We start from the raw sequence: 18,073 nt of genomic DNA, 5'->3' as shown, positions 1-18,073 counted from the left end.
TGAGTAGAACTAGGGGTGAGCAATGCATGGTCTGGATTGGTTCGGATTGGGAGAAAACCAGGACCAATCCGTTATCTACGGTTCCTGAAAAATTAAAATCAATCCAATCCGTTTAAATTGTGGAACCAATCCGAACCAATCCGTTGAAACACGGATTGGTTTAGGACCACGGATTTAAATAATTAAATAACAAAAAAAATAGACAACAATATATATTGAAAACCTGTAAACAATATAAGTAAACAACATCCATTCCAATAGCATCTAAACTGGAATTGAAAACCTGTAAACAATATAAGTAAACAGCATCCATTCCATCCATTCCAATAACATCTAAATTGAAATTGAAAACCTGTAAACAATATAAGTAAACAACATCCATTCCATCCATTCCAATAGCATCTAAATTGGAATTGAAAATCTGTAAACAATATAAATAAATAACATCCATTCCAATAGCATCTAAACTGGAGTGAACAACATCCATTCCAAGCAAACACACATCAACAATAGTAGATAACAACAACCAAATTCAATAGTAGTAGACATTACATTTCCCTTTTTCACAAATTCTAAGCAAACAGATATAAAGTAGTTTTAGACAAAAACAAATAAACAAACAAAGGCATCTTGACAGCAGCACAACTTAAGGATGACAAACAAAAGCACCACAACAGTGCAGTGGCAGCAGCAGCGCAACAGCAGCAGTAATAGGGGATTTCCAACAGACCAAATCACTTTCCAATAGCTATGTTAACATGGGTTAAAGCTGCAAAAAACTTAAATTCAGTTTAAAGTAAAAAATAACACAATACATGAATGAAATTTAAATGATCAATTGAATATTAGAATTCTTTTACCTCTTTCTATGTCCTCCAAATCTGCAAAGTTTTCTTCCATTTGAAGTGGCAATGGCGAAGCACGCAACCAATCTTGTGTACAAATTAAACTTTCAACAAGTTTTGGAGTAAGAGAACTACGAAATTGGTCAAGGATACGACCTCCTGTGCTGAAAGTAGACTCGGAAGCAACAGTAGAGACAGGAATGGCCAAAATATCCCTAGCAACTTGAGAAAGAATTTTATATCTTGAAGAATTTGTCTTCCACCAACTTAAGATGTCAAAGTTTACAACTTCCTTTTCACAAGATTCTTCCAAATACCTATCTACTTCTGACTTTCCTCCATCACTTTCTTCTTCCTCCAAAAGCTTTTGAAATTTTGTCATAAGAGACACTTGGTGCTCACTTGCACCAATGTTTCCTTGATCAACAATGTCTACCTCATGAACCATTTCATGAGAAGATGAAGCAACTGTCTCAAACTGTTTATACTCATCAAAAATGTTATTCAAAGTCTCTCTTACTTTTTGAGTGAGCTCACTCACCATGGCAGGTTGATAAGCTTCAAAATAACAAAACCTCATATACTTCAACTTATAACGAGGATCTAACACAACAACAATCAATAATATCATATTTATTTTTTCAATTTTTCCCCAATACTTGTCAAATTTAGTCTTCATTTTTATTGCCATGGCTTTCAAAGAAGGATCTAAACTCTTTCCCCATTCAGTTAAGGCACTTTCTATAGCACAAACTTCAGTGAAGTACAAGTTGGAAGTGACATACAAAGAACCAGACAAGCGAACAGTTGCATCATAAAACTTTTGCAAAAATTGTGTAAAAACATGAACATCTTCCCAATCTTAAGAGGTAGGAGGTCCATGATTAAGTTCTAGTTTGAAATGTGGGTCCTTATCCTCTAATCTCTCAAATACTTTTTGAAACTTTGTTGCAACATCTAGCATTAGATATGTGCAGTTCCACCTAGTTTGAACATCTAGACACAACAAGCTTTTACATGTTACCCTCTCTGTTTCAGCACATGTCCTGAAAAGTTGCTCTCGTTGTGGAGAACTCCTTACATACTTCACCGCATCACGAATTCGAGTTATTGAATCTTTTATTTCACTTAACCCATCCTTGACAATTAAATTAATTATATGGGCACAACACCTTATATGCAAGTACTCACCCCTTAAAATCAAAGAGTCAATGTTTTTTGAAAACTTCATTTTCACATATGCAATAGCTACATCATTTGCACTTGCATTATCCACAGTGATTGTACTAATCTTCTCTATACCCCAATCAACTAAACATGATTCCACTGCCTTACCAATTGCCTCCCCTTTGTGACTAGGAATCACACTAAAGTTGAGAATTCTTTTTTGCAAATTCCAGTTTTTATCAATAAAGTGGGCTGTTAGGCACATGTGTGAAACATTTTGTAGAGATGTCCATGAATCCGTAGTGAGACAAAGTCTATAGTTTGCATTCTTCAACACATTTTTCAATTTTTTCTTCTCACTACAATATAAATCCACAATATCCCTTGCTATTGTAAAGCGTGAAAACTTTTTGAAATTAGGTTGCATCACACTACAAAATTGACGGAATCGTTCACGCTCTACAAACCTAAATGGCAACTCACAAGTGATTACCATTTTAACAAGTGAATCCCTACATGCTTGTTGATCAAATTTCCAAACTCCAAGAGTTTTTTCACCTTCGGTTACAGATTGAAATGCCAAAGTCTTTTGTTTTTTATTTTCTTTATTCTGAGGGGACTTAGGACAATTTGCAATATGTTTTCTCAAAGTGCTAGTTCCATTTGCACTAATCCGAGCATAAGAAGCTTTACAATGGTTACATTTAACACATGCAGCAGTTTTACTCCCTTCTTTAAAAATTTTGGTAAAATGCTCCCAAACTTCAGAATATTGTCTAGCTTTTGGCTTAGGAGGAGGGGGGCATACCTTTGAACCTGAAGGAGTTTCAGGCTGAGGATCATGTTCTTTATCAGATTGAGACTAAGAGAGGTCAATTACATCATTTGTGTCTCCGGTACTTGACATCTATCAAACAAAAGAAATAAATAAATCAAAACAAAATTACAGCCTGTAAAAATAATGTAGTGTGTGGGCTTGACATTGAAAAAATAGGAAAGCTCTTATTTCCTTTTCCTTTTGGCTTTGTTACATTACTCACTATACTTAATATGATAAAGTACTACATTTTTTTGGTACTATTTTGATGCGTATCCTATACTTGCAAGCATACATATCCAGCAAATAAATGTCACCTACATTATGAGAATGACTTGTGTCGACGTCCCCGAACGCCCCGGGAGGATGAGTCCCGTTCTGTTCATATTGGGTTCACTACAGTTCAGGACTTTCAAATTGTCACGGTTCTTAATCTGAACCAAAGAGTCCAAATCTGGCAAATCATTTTGGAAAATTGATTTTTTAGAAAGAAGTGCCAAACATGGACTGCTTTGCCAGATACAGAGTCGCCACCTAAATATTTTATTTTGGGAGAATTTAGGAAACCCTGACTCGTTTGCTTAAGGCCACGTGTCCGTCATCACCATAGTTGCCTAGGCTCGGGAACTTGAGTACGATTGGGGAAGGTCAGCTATGAGCACCCCCGCTCGCTCGATCAAAGATCGGCCTCTACTAACCATGATATCTTGTTTTGAAAGCATTATGTGTTCTTATTCCGATTATTAGCCTAAAATTACTATGTTATGCGCACAGCAAACAAATATAGACTAGATCGCCTAATTCGGAACGAAGCATCGCATATCTGTTTGTTTAAAAAATGTTTTGAAATTTGTTACTCGTGAGTAGGCTAAAACACGGATTTTGATGAGTTGTTCCAACTCAAGCAATCCAACCTTCACCCACAGGCATTCAGGCAGTTCATCACATAAGCAAGTAGCCTCATGGTAAGCATGCTGTCATGGCAACACTCACACGCATGCAAAGATGCTAAAACATAAATGCTTACTGAGTACTCCAAGCCAAAACAGAAACTAGTTAGTAATCATATGCATGATCCTAGTTCATGTTAAGGTGGCTAATGCAACACATGCAAGATGCAGCTACAATAGGCTCGGCTAATCTATGGATGGCATATGATGATGCTACAACTAACACGTATTCAACTTGGAATTGAAATACAATACAGTTAGTATGATGTGCCGAGCCCGGTGCATGCAAGACAAATGTATGGATGCACGCATGCATAACATAAAGTATGCTAATTTAAATATGACCTAATACTAACCATCAAAAGCACACTATAACAAAAATCACTTTTCGCGACTAAAATTGCAGTTTTCGTCGCTGAAAGTAGTCCAATTGGCGACTAAAATTGAATTAGTCGCCAAAATTGATCACTTTTGCCGACTAAAAGAGTTTAGTCGCCAAATATAAGGATTTTAGCGACTAAAAGGCAGTTTAGTCGCCGAATATAGGGGTTTTAGCGACAAAAGATTTTTCAGTAGCCAAAAGTCACAGTTTTTGGCGACTAAAATAATTTAGTAGCCAAAAGTGATGGTTTTGGCGACCAAAAAACAGGTTAGTCGCTGAATGTGCAGGTTTTTGGCTACAAAAAAAAAATTAGTAGCTAAAAATTGACAATTGCCGACTAAAACAGGTTTAGTAGCCAAAAGGTGACATTTTTGGCGACTAAAAACAGATTTAGTCGCCAAAACTGCTTTATTTTTAAACGAAACTTAATTTTTTAGCGACAAAAAATAATTAGTAGCCGATAATTATAGCATTGGCGACTAAAAATTTATTTTAGTCGCCAAAAGTGGCCTAAATTTTTTTTAATAAATCATTTATTTTTTACATAAATTATATTGAATAAAAATAATTATATTTATAAATATTGTTTTGTATTAATATCGGACAATATACTATATAAATAATATATATTTCATATATATTCATGTGATGTGTAGTGGCATAGTGGAGGGAGTGTGTTGTTAAAGGTTTGGAATGTTGGACGGCTGCGGTTCGAAACTCAGAAACAGCAAGAAAATGGGATTTTTTTTTTTTACGGAAACACCTTCGGCGACTAAAAAGTTAGTCGCCAAAAGTCTTTATTTTGGCGACTAAACGATTTAGTCAGCGTTTGATTGAGTATTGGCGACTAAATTATTAGTCGATAAACGTATGATTTTCAAAAATGTAAAACACTATTGGCGACTAAATTATTGGTCGCTAAAAGACCTCATTTTTGCCGACTAAAACAGGTTTAGTCGCCAATACCTCCCGCGACCATTTATTGGCGACAAAGGCAGCGACTAAAAATTTTTGTCGGGGAAACCAAAAACTCGACTTTTAGCGACTAAAAATGTACCTTTGGCGAAAGGTGATTTTTCTTGTAGTGGCAGGTAAGTAAAAGGGAGAAAGAAGTGGGGGTTGGAAGACATACACACACACGCCCACACTTATTACAAATTCGCCCTCGCTCGGAGGGACCAAAAGAATAATACAAACCGAATAAGTAATTAACTACTCTAGCTAATTAAATATTACAAACCCTTAATTAATTAAACAAATTAACTAAGCTACTAAAGCAGTAAAACAGTCTTGGGAAGAGGGATGAATGCATGCTCGGATTGGCTTCGCTCGGAAATCCATTGCCATGACACATGTTGCCTCTGTTTTCACTGTTTGGCATCTCTGAAGACTACACAAGTCCCAAGGTATGCTCTCTGCACAGTGTGGAGTGCCACCGGCCAAGGTAAATGATCACCGGCTAAGGGGATGCGGTCATCGGCCACTGGTGTGACTCTCGGCCAGCAATACATGGTCGGTCGGCACTGTATGTAGTCGACCGGCCAATTCTTCCTGCAGAACCTATTTTGACAGCAGCAGAGGGCAAAACAAGGCATGGCAATGCATTTCAAGCAAATGTGTGCACCAACACACCCCTTATCATGTTTATGACTCAGAGGGGTATGGTACTCGATTCTCGGACCACCAATCGCGCATTTCAATGCGTGATGGCCCAAGAAACCAAGTTGTGCATTTTAATGTCAAATATAATGCACACAAACACACAATGAACTCAACCTCTATCATACTCAATTCAAGAGGCAAAGCATGCATGCCAATGTAATGCAACCTAGGCATGTGAGCTAAGTGTGCAACATGATGATGCAAACAACAAAACCATGTGCAATAGGCACATGAACTAAACAAGTAAGCATGCAAGGCATATAACATCAATGTTAATGACACACATGCAAGAACATGAAAGGCATAACACATGTAAATATGCAAAGCGACTTAACACAAGAAGCATGCCAAATGCAATGACACTTAAACATGCAACATGTTAATAGGCTAAGTACTTAAAAATACAAACATGTATAGCATGCAACAACATGCCAAAGGGATGGTCTTAAACTAATTTGGACAGCCCTCTACTAGGTCCAAAACAGTGGCCAACATGCTCAAGAATGGAAGCCAAAACACATACAAATAGGCATGCATGCAAGGTCCAACACTTAGGCACATAGAGACAACTTTTAAGCACACTTAAAAGAGGAACAACATGGGCATATGGCATGCAATGTAAGCTCTAAAAATCATGTTAATGATGGTGCCAAAACAAGCAAACAAGACAAGCATAGCATACAACAAATGATCTAAAGCCTAAGGCTCACCAAAGAAGCATTGAACTACACTTAGTGCAACCACACATGGCATGAATTAAGTGACTGAAAACAGTATGTGACATGCTAAAATGAGCCTCAAAACCCACCTAAATGGTATTTAAATGGCTTAAGTATGGAAACATGCACAAGGGCCCAAACAAGGAGCATAAGACAACAACCTTTTAACACATTAAAGGGATATCAAATGCAAGCATATAGACATGCCACAAGGACTAAAATAACATGACAAGTGGTTCCAAACCACTGAAATGATGCAAGGATGGCATGCTAGAGGGGTCAATGCTCAAGGCATACAAGAGAGTTTGCATGGTAGCTATACAAAGAAAAGCATGGATGACTCAAATGACCAAAAATAGTCCCTTAGAATACTAAAACAAGCATAAAAGCTTCACAAAGCTAGGCCAAAACACATGAGCATGGTAGTCTAAATGCTAGGCACATGTTAAGGCAAATCATGGCATTACAAGACATGTATACAAGCTAAGCATGGTGTGTCTAAACCAAGTAAAAATAGTGTTATATCATGAAAAAATAAGCACAAATAGCACTTAAGACATGGCCAACATGAACTTAAAAATGGTGCTCACACATGAGGCTAAAATGACACTTTTTGAAAACAACAAGGAGAGGGGGTGGCCCTCTCCTTCTTAGGACCTTAAGACACCATCCTCACCAGTGAAATCCCTCAAGATTTCAGTGGTGAGGAGGCCCAAACAAGGTGGTCCCGAAGCTCACCAAAAATAGCACAAAATGGGGCCAAACAAGGCCTAGGAGGGGGTAAACGACCCCAAACACAAAAGTGATCTTAAACAAACTTCAAAAGGAGCTCAAAATAAGACTTTTTTCAGTTTATGACAAAGCCCAAATATGCTTGAAAGTAAGGCTAAAAGTGTGTGCAAAAACGGGGAATAAAGAGGGTAAGAAGTGTTACCCTTGAAGACCAGCAAGAACCAGCAGCGTTTTGACCCAAAAATGCAACCCTCAACCTTTGAAAACAAGCTCCAAGAACCTCCAAGTGATGATGGAAGTGTGTGGCTATGAAGTGGTGTGCAATAGGCCAAGAATAAGACCCTTTTGAACTCTCTAACACACCCAAATGTAGAGAGAGGGGGAGATATAGAGAGAGAGTGATATATATATTTTGTGCCTGTTTGGCAGAGCTTAATTATAGCTTATTTCAGCTTTCAGCTTAATTTAAGCTATTTTGATGTGTTTAGTTTAGCTTATAGCTTATAGCTTATAGCTTTTTGGAAGTCAGAAATCAGCTTATTCTTTGAGTGGGGCAGGAGATGCTTTAAGAATAAGCTGAAAATCAGCTTAAGCTGAAAGTTATAAGCTATAAGCTGTTGAGGCATAAGCTATGAGCACTTTCCCACAGCTCTACCAAATAGGGCCTTTATATATCAGATTTTTTTCTAACCCTTGAAATGGGAGGAGAGGCCCTCTATTTATAGAGAAGATGAAGGCTTGAAGCTTCTAAGGGAAGCTAAGCAAAAGGGTCAAGGGGGTCAAGCTTCTCTTAGAAGCTTGGAGCAAAAGTGTCAAGCTTCTTGGAGAAGCTAGGCAAAGGGGTCAAGCTTCTCTTAGAAGCTTAAGGAAAAGGTGCAAAAGGTGCAAGCTTCTCTTGGAAGCTTAGAAGGGTTCAAGTTCTTGGAGAAGCTAGAACAAAGGTTCAAAAGGTTCAAGCTTTCCCAAGAAACTAAAACCAAGGGTCCAAAAGGTTCAAGCTTTCTCAAGAAGCTAGAACCAAGAGTTCAAAAGGTTCAAGCTTCTTCAAGAAGCTAGAACCAAGGGTTCAAAGGGTTCAAGCTTCCTCAAGAAGCTAAAACAGAGGTTCAAAATGTTCAAACCCTCTCAAGAAAAGGGCTCGGCCAGAAAAAGTGGCCGATTGACCAAAATCAGTGGCCGGCCAACCAAATAGAGTGCCGACCAGCCAAACATTTGGCCGATGGCAACAAAACACAACCGGTGGCCTCAAGACATGGCCGGTGATGTGTGGGGATGGCCATCAAGCCACTCCCTGCCCCTCAAAGGCAAAACACAAGTGTTTGGTACAAAACCAAACACAAGTGTTTGGTACAAAACCAAACACAAAACAGTCGAGTCGAGAGATCCTGAGGCAAGGCGCGTAGCCGAGACCTCCGGGAACTCAAGATGAACACAAACAAGGATGATCACCAAGTGTTCAAACGGTGACGCCCAAGTCTTGAGGATGGTCAAAAATTAGGTGTTTACAACTTGGTTTTTTTTTTTTGTGTTTTTCAAAACTTGATAATCAAAAGCATCCATTCATATGGTAACTACAACTTGGAACTTGCATGTGCTAAATGGTTGGTCAATAATGATATGTAATTTGAATGGTCAATTGTGTTAAACAAGTTCTAAAAACTAAAACATAAACATTTTATTCTAATGTATTTACCCTGCTTGTATGTATCTTGTGCACTTATTTATGAAAACTAAAAATTAATTTTTATACACATTTGTATTGCTCTTGTATACTGATTGGACTTGGATCATCTCCGTCATTCTTTTTGTTGTAATTCTTACCAAAATAAGACATATCAGCGAATGACACTATTTAACGGCTCAAGTTTGAAATTAAATTAAAATAATGTCTTTTTACTTTAAATTAAATATTTTAAAATTAAGTTGTTTTGTTTCAGTTGTAAACTTGGATCATTGACCTACTATCACATATTTACCATCTTGATAAGATTAACAGGTACCTTTTTTTACATACAGAAATCAAAGAAAGAACATACACTCTGGATTAATTTTTTTTACTTACATTTAAAAATAAAACAAACAACAGAAAGCAGAGATGAAATAAGAAAAAAAATAAAAATAAAAACAGAAAATAGAAATAGAAAACAGGAAGAAAAAAAAAAGTATAAAAATAAAATGAAAACAGAAAACATAATAAAAATAAAAATAAAAACAGAAAAAAAAAATCTCTTACTTACATTTACCGAATCCATTGTAGATGACATGAACAATCGATCTGAGATGAAATCCACCGATCTAATCTAAGATGGATGATCTGGGAACCAAGGAACAAAAATAGTCACCGAGAGAGAGAGAGAGAGAGAGAGAGAGATTGAGAGAGAGAGAGAGAGAGATGAGAGATGAGAACACCCAGAGAGAGAGAGAGAGAGAGCTCACCGACAGAGAGAGATGAGCAGCAGCACATCGATCTGATCTAAGATGGATAAGAGTATGAGAGAGAACTCAATCTGAGATGAGAAAGAGAAGAGAGAGAGACACCATCGATAGAGAGCTGAGATGAGAGTGAGAGACCTGAAAGAGGCGTGTGAATGACTGAGGCTGGATTAGGTTACATTTTAGTTTTTATATGAGACAAGAAATTATATGGTGTGGGAAGGTATATAGTATAAAAATATAGATTATTTCTAGATGGTCTGGATCGGTTCCAATCCGGAACCGTGAGGTTCAATCCGAAACCGATCCGTGGCCTACGGATTTTGAAGTTTCCAATTCGGAACCGAACTACGGATTCAAAAAACCAATCCAAACCTATCGGATTGGACTGAATCGGACCGGATTACGGATTTTACGGATTCCTTGCTCAGCCCTAAGGAGAACATAGTAGATGGTACATTTGCATCAATATATTTGGGCTTTTGCTTTGCTTTGCTTTTGTCTCTCAAAAGGTAGAGTTCATTTGGAAATTAGTTATTTTAGTTAGTTTTTTATTTTTTATAAAAAAAATGTGTAACAAAAGGTAAAAGAGTAATTGTTTTGATTTTTTAAACTATTTTAGACACACAAAAAAAAAACCACATGTCAAATAACCCTGTATTCAATGGTGAAAGAATATACATCTTTCAACTAAACAACCCTGTATTCAATGGGGAAAGAATATACATCTTTCAACTAAGCGCTATAAAGGAAGTTTTTAGTTTTGTTTATAACTATATTCAATTTGAACTTTGTTGAAAACCTTAGCAATATGATTATAGATGGCCCAAATTTCAACTTCCAAAGCAGATTAGAACTCCAATTGTTGTTGTCAACAAATCTAAGTGTCTATTTCATCTTTGAATACAACCACTGTCTCCTACTTGTCCCAAACACCTTAATTTGATACTCCTATAACTATGCGAGAGAAGATTTTGAAAAAGGTAATTTGACACTCTTTTACGAGGACCAAATATCCGACGTTATCCGTACTCCTCATGTCCAAGCTGCACTTCTCTCCGATTAACCTGAGAACACAATGACAGTGAGCTACCTGGCAGTGTATTGCCAGAAAACCCTTTCGACGGTCAAGTTAGCACACTTAGAGAGAGAGAAAAGAGAGAAGAGACAAAGTGGTAGGTGAGTTCTGATCAGAGAATGTTCTAGACCTTAGGATGGAGGCGCAGCATCGTTTATATAGTTTCTGTGCGCGCTTCTGTGCCCATTCTCCTCGGGATGCGTGGACCTACTCTCCTCTCACGTTTCCCTGCGTGTCAGCCCTAATATAGCTAAACACCACCTAACGAAACCGCCAAACAGTATTGACGCGTACCAATAGCGGAATCTCCTTCTTACAGTCTCGTGGTGCCGCATTGTACTCCCCACCGAGCTATGCTTAGTGCGGCGCCACGCCATCACCTCACGACTGTGCTACTTGTCCGGTTTCCTTGATAATTCCACACGTGACTCAACCAAGCTCCTTAGTCACGACCGAACTCTTGCTCGGTCTATCCTGACGTTAGGAGGATAATCTCGACCAACTCTGTAGAGCGTACATCTCCTCCGGACTGGCAATCTAAAATTGTTCCAACTCGACCGGACTGAGTCCTCGGTCCAGTGTGCACCCAACGTCTGACCGAGCAAGGACTTTGACTCCAACCCAAACCAGTTCGACCCAATAGTAGGTTGTAAACCTCCCTCTCAATTGCCCCTTAATTCCGTCTGCGCTAGCGTGACCAGGATTACCTTCTCCGGCCGAGGTCACCCATCTCCTTGGTCATCCAATTCAAATAATTTGCCACCCTAACTTTCACGCTCAGTCCCACAACTTGCTAGGTCGGCACTTTGACTTTTCAGCTTGTCTTTTGAAGACTGACACGGTTTTATCATAGACACGTGTCCTCTGTCCATTGGCCTCGTACAACCAACCAGTTGTCCCACGTTGTTTCCTCGAATTCAAATTTTTGGTGCCCCTTCTCATCCCATATACATCCCCCTCAAACCAACCATTCACTTCCACTGTTCACTATATTCGCCATAGATGATCCAGAGCGTAAACACACCTAAGCCTTGCCCCCTTCATTTTCTGCCCATTCTCGAGAATTTTTCTGGTGAAGTTGATCTCGCCGTCGCCAGTGTGGAGCATCTCGCCGATTGGGGCTTCGATTCGTGCATCAACCCGTAAGTTCTCCCCTTCCTTTTTGTCCTTCTCTTCTTCATGCTTTTTGGTATTTTTGGACCTTTGGCTCTCACACTAATCTATCGAGGAGGATAGAAATATCCAAAAACCACCAAAAATTGAATAGGGTTAGGTTTGTGCACTGCTTTCGTCATCGAAAAGCTTCCATGCCATTGGTTCCTTGCATTGTTCATCATCCCTTGTGATGAACACGACAGAATCTGGGCTTGGTCGTGCTAAAAAATGCACTTTTGATATGAAAATAAGGGCAACCGAGCAAATTTTACGGAGTCAGAGTAGAAAATTGGGTTATCTAGCATATATGGTCGTGCGATCAGGCTAACATTTAGCCCACTCCCGGGACTGGGCTAAGGTCTGCCGAACAATATAGCGAGGTAAGAAGTGACCGAGCTAAAATCAAGCTCATATATGCGACTCCACTATCACTTATACTTGGTTTTCAACTACAGAATCCTAGGGGACCAGGCATACCAATATTAGGGCTCTCAACGACCGAGCAGCCATCGTGTACACTTTAGTCAACTCCATTCTGCCAAGTTACTTAGCCGGTTTCTAATGGGGCCCTATCGCTTCCTTGTAAACACGCCGAGCGCACTGGCCGCGTTTCGTGAGGAGTACGGCGTCCCTGATGAAGTCCACTTTGAGCTCAGTGAAGAAGATTTTCCCACTGGGACAGGCTGGATCAATGCCCCATCACCGTGTTATCAATTATCGAGAAAGGTCTCTGCTTCTCGGTGCAGCCCTTAATCTGCAAGTTCCTAAGGCGTACTGGGCTAGCACGGACTCAGGTTTCGACGAACACATACAGAATAATAAACGGGGTTGCTGAGTTGAATCACTGACTTGGCTTGAACCTAGGCTTGGCCGAGATCTTGCGTCAATATACCCTCGGCCATATGACCGATGGGTTTAATTATTAATTGAAAATAAGGCTGGGCAAAGAAAAGCTAGTAATCGGCACACCAAATAAATACATGCACAACGATGACTTCTTTTGGGTGTCTGGGAATTATGAGACAGCTGACGTGCTCGGTTGGTGTATCAGTAAGAATTTCGGTGCAACATGTAAGCTATGCTCTCTGACCGGTCAATTTACTTTCCTTTACTGTTTTGTAATGATTGCTTTATTCTTGCAGCTATTGAAGCCTTGTAAGCGAATTATTTCAACCCAAACGAGGCTGTAATCAGAGCCGTGCTGAGGTATCGTCACCAAGATTGTCACGACCTTCTTAGTTATGTGTCAAGCTACCGGTACTCGGCTCCCCGCAAAAGTAGGATCACTAACTTCTTGCGAGCACCATCTCCACCACCAAATCCAACACTTTCAAACGTGCCCTTAATCCGGTTAATCGAGGAGCAGGAAATGGCCAAACGAAGCCGAATTAAGAATCTCATCACCACCATATCCACCGAGGTGGTGAGTATTCCTTTTCCTGCCCCTACTACCGGTCAAACATCTGGGACTGTGATTGCTCTGGCCTCGACGGCCACAATGCAAGCCAGCAAAAAAACTCGCCGAGCTGGAAAAAGGCCTCTCTCCGCGGATTCAACGGTCGAGCTCGTAGCTGAGTTAAGTACCGAACAGCCGGCGAAGGGTTCTAAGCCAACCCCCCCATAGAGGCCGGAGTTGAAACACCGAGGTAAGGATATCCTAGTCAATGTTTCAATTAAGGGGGACAAAGAGCACCTCCTAGCCTACGATCTGTTGAAGGCACGGCTTCTGTCGAGCAACATAATCGGCAGCGACCACGTGCCTGACACCCACCTCGTGAAGTCTGCGGTCAAATTTATAACCAGGGTAAGAGTTTAGCAAATTTTTCCAAGTGTTTCCACGGTTAGTTTCTTATTTGAACCAACTTTCCTCTGCTCTCTTGCAAGCCATACAGAAACAACACCTTGTCATGGACCGGATTCATAAGCTCTGGCAGAAGGTGATTAATGTCTCCAACTTGGCCAAACATCTAGAGATCGAGTTGGGGCGGTCCAAGTCCTCGCTAGAGATGGCCAGCGCAGATAACTCCAGACTGCTTGGCCAACTTGGTACCGCCAAGCAAGAAAAAGACGCTCTCCGTGCCGAACTGGAAGCGTTAAAGAAGGCTAGGAAAAATGATGTGGACGAGGCCAACAATCTCGATTTCAAGGAGGCCGAAGAGAGCTATACTAAATAGGTCGAGGCCACCAAGGACATCTTCTTTAAGTCCAGTTGGAAGGCTGCTTGTGAGAAGTTCGGCCAAGGATCTAAAATCAAGGTGTTTACCTCTCCTTCCCCTGCATTCCTACCAGTCTATATGGTGCCTTACGCGAACGACGTCTTCAACTCGTCGTAAGAGGACGCCGAGGATGACGCCAAGCAAAAAGGGGGTTAGAATGAGATTGTCCAAAAAGAGCACGACGAAGCAGCTGCCGTGGTTGACCTGGAAGAGACCGATGCTGGGGTTGGAGATGCTTTTGTAGATCTCTCCCTGCTCCCGTAGTTTAGCTTTGTATTTTCTTGTTTTTATTTTGAACATTTTGTAGCCGAGCTACAAGCCCTAACTCTTGTACTTGAATAGTTAATGAATGATAATTTGTCCACCGTGTCTCTTGTATTCTTGCAATGTAGGTTGTGATTCTTCCTTGCAACCGTGCAATACTTGCTGGACAAAGTATCCATTGATTTAACCGAGCAAAGCATCTCATTCATAATAAAAGTGGAACAAAACATCAACATTCTTGGCCAGGAAAAACGGTTCACTTAGTGCTAGCCGGGCAAAAGTCCTCAGCTAAAAGCCTAAAGTTGAATAATTCATCAACTCTCTGAGCCGGGCAAAATCACCTCGGCTAAAAGCCTAGAGTTAAACGTTTTATCAACTCTAATAGCTTAGCAAAATCATCTCGGCTAAAGCCTAGAGTTGAACAATTCATCAACTTTAAAGACCAACCAATATCATCTCAGCTAAAAGCATAGAGTTCTACATTCCATCAACTCTAATGTCCGAGCAAAATCATCTCGGCTAAAGCCTAGAGTTGAATAATTTATCAACTCTAAAGACCAAGCAATATCATCTCGACTAAAAGCCTAGAGTTGAACAATTCATCAACTTTAAAGACCAACCAATATCATCTCGACTAAAAGCATATAGTTCTACATCCCATCAACTCTAATGTCCGAGCAAAATCATCTCGGCTAAAGCCTAGAGTTGAATAATTCATCAACTCTAAAGACCGAGTAATATCATCTCGACTAAAAGCTTAGAGTTGAACATTTCATCAACTTGAATGTCTGAGCAAAATCATCTCGGCTAAAGCCTAGAGTTGAACAATTCATCAACTCTAAAGACCGAGCAATATCATCTCGACTAAAAGCCTAGAGTTGAACATTTCATCAACTTTAATGTCCGAGCAAAATTATCTCGACTATGGCCTAAAGTTGAACAATTCATCAACTCTTTCGACTGGGTAAAATCGCCTCGGTTAAAAGCTTAGAGTTGAACAATTCAACTCTTTTAACTGGGTAAAATCACCTTAGCTGGGAGATAGTTGCCCCTTATTCTATGTACAACAATTCATTGCAATTACATATAGCTTTCATAAATTCACATGGTGACTGAAAGAATTACATCAGTAAATGGAGGGGAATGCTTGTCCCTTACAAAAAATTACATTCAAAGATTGAAACTAAAAATAATACAAATGTAAATTGGCTGCGTTCTATGGCCGAGGTATAGCTTTGCCATCCAAGTCTACTAGATGGTATGCCCCTTTGCCCACCAGACCAGTTATCTTGTAAGGCCTTTCCCAGTTTGCCCCTAGCTTCCTTTCGCCCGGCACAAGAGTGTTGCCCATCACCTTCCTTAAGACCCAATCCCTGACCTTGAACGGTCTGGGGTGAACTGTTTTGTTATACTTTTTGGATAATTCTTGTTGATATGCTCTGACATGGATCAGCGCCTTTTCTGAACATTCTTCTGCAAGGTCCAATTCTAGAGCAATGGCTTCTGCATTTAAGTTGAGCTCAAAATTTTCGCTACGAATGGTGGGCATACCGATCTCTAATGGTATAACTGCCTCCATGCCATATGCCAAGGCGAAAGACGTCTCGCCGGTCAAGCGTCTTATTGTTGTTTGATATGCCCAGAGGATATTTGGAAGTTCCTTGGCCCACTTTTCTTTGACTTTCTCTAACCTTTTCTTCAGTCCATCTAGAATGGTCTTGTTTGATGCTTCGGCTTGGCCGTTGGACTGAGGGTAGGGTGATGTGGAATTATAAAATTCTATCTTTAGTTCCTCACAAAATCCTCTGAACAACCATCTATCAAATTGGGTGCCATTATCGGAGATTAAAGCCTTGGGGACTTTAAACTGCGTTATCACGTTCTGCTAGACAAACTTCTTCACATCCTTTTCTTTAATTGTCGCCAAGGGCTCAGCTTCAACCCACTTAGTGAAGTAGTCTATCGCTGCTATGAAGAACTTGCAGTTACCCGGCGCGATTGGTAATGGTCCTACTATGTCAAGCCCCCACATTGCGAAAGGCCAAGGACTTCTGAGAGGAATGAGCTCTTTGGCAAGCTGATGAATTTGGTGGGCGAACTTCTAGCACTTCTTGCATTTTCTCACATATTTCTGTGCATCTGCCTGAATGTACAGCCACCAGTATCCTTGCAAAATAGTGCGGTAGGCTAAAGATCTCCTGCCGATGTGACTTCCACACATTCCTTCGTGGATCTTGAAAAGAAAAGCATCGACTCAGTTTGGGTGAACGCATTTGGGGTATGGACCAATGAATGACTTCTTATACAAAGTGCCAGATGAAGAGAGCCAAAATCGCTCAGACTTCACCCGGATTTTGTATGCCTCTTTCTTGTCGATCGACAGGATCCTTTCTTTAAGGAAAATGATGATAGGGTTCATCCAAGGACCTAGCTCGATGCAGAGAACTTTCGTCTACTCTAAGTCTTAAATGTTGGGTCTTGGGAGGACTTCGATCAGGAGAGGGCTGGGGGTTGATCTGTCGGCCATAGAAGCTAAGCCGGCCAACTCATCTGCCCAGCCGTTATCTTCTCGGCCAATTTTTTAGACTCTTATGGCTTGAAATTTCTTGATTTTCACTCTTACCAAAGTTTGGTACTTGGTCATTCTGTCATATTTGGTTTCGTATTCCCCAGATACTTGGTTTACAATGAGTTGGGAGTCACTATAGACCGTTAGCTCAGATGCTTGCATTTGGAGTGCGCTTTTCAGTCTGGCTAGCAGTGCTTCATACTCAGCCTCGTTGTTTGACACAGGAAATCCCAGCGTGATGGAATGTTCAATGGTCAGTCCGTCTGGGGAGATCAAGACTACTCCCAGCCCGGCTTCATGCTTGTTTGAGGCTTCATCGACAAAAAGTTTTCACATTTTGCTAATGAAAAGCTTCCAACATTTTGCGGGGTCCTGGGATGTTTGAAGGTTCAGGTGATTAGAGTTGCTCGGTTGCTTGGCTACTTCTGTCGCGAGCGTGCAGTGACAATTGCAACAAACATGCCTTCATCCCCCATTGGCGATGAGGTGTTGGATCCAACAGGTTGTCTTGTTATTCCCAAATCCAACGGCGCATTGCCAGGTTGAAGTGGGCCTTCAAGTGATGGGCCTGTAGATGGACACGTAACTTCTACGTCGTCTTCAACGTTCTGTTCGATGGAAGGCTGTACAATTTCCGCCGCGCCTACCCCCCGCAACCCGGTTACGTCGATAAGATCCACCAGGAAAACTGGGTGAATTCTAGGCAAGAATTCCACAGCGAAGTCAGCCAATGCTTGGGCTTTGACGGTGGTTCGATTTTGAAACTTGACATTGAATTACCCCAACTCAACTGCCCACTTCAAGATTCGACCAGAGAAGTTTGCTCGCTCAAACAAAGCTTTCAAAGGGAACTCGGTCAGCACCACGATTGTGTGAGCATGAAAGTAGTGTGCCAATTTCCTTGAGGCCATCATTAGTGCCAAGGCGAATTTCTTCATCGGTAAGTATCTCGACTCTGCCAAGAACAAGGTTTTGCTCACGCAAAAGATCAGTAGATGTCGGATGCCTTCTACCCAAACAAGCACCACGCTTATGACATGTTGATACACAGCCAGATACAGATAGAGTTCTTCACCATACTTCA

At 40.6% G+C, this 18,073-nt stretch overlaps 1 protein-coding gene across 1 annotated transcript; it reads right to left on the bottom strand.

Annotated features, from left to right (window-relative positions):
• Positions 1-435: 435 nt before the first annotated feature.
• On the bottom strand, positions 436-9,638 carry LOC145790960 (zinc finger BED domain-containing protein RICESLEEPER 2-like). The gene is made up of 3 exons (XM_082870330.1): positions 9,512-9,638; positions 861-2,919; positions 436-769 (listed from the first exon to the last, which is right to left on the bottom strand). The coding sequence occupies exons 2-3, from the start codon at positions 1,534-1,536 to the stop codon at positions 735-737; spliced, it is 711 nt and encodes a 236-aa protein (XP_082726456.1). The 5' UTR covers positions 1,537-2,919; positions 9,512-9,638; the 3' UTR covers positions 436-734.
• Positions 9,639-18,073: the final 8,435 nt, after the last annotated feature.

The sequence above is a fragment of the Camellia sinensis genome, chromosome 5, assembly GCF_055761805.1.
Source record: "Camellia sinensis isolate YWXY chromosome 5, ASM5576180v1, whole genome shotgun sequence".
NCBI classification, from domain to species: Eukaryota; Viridiplantae; Streptophyta; class Magnoliopsida; order Ericales; family Theaceae; genus Camellia; species Camellia sinensis.
This window is presented reverse-complemented; position numbering and strand designations above follow the sequence as displayed.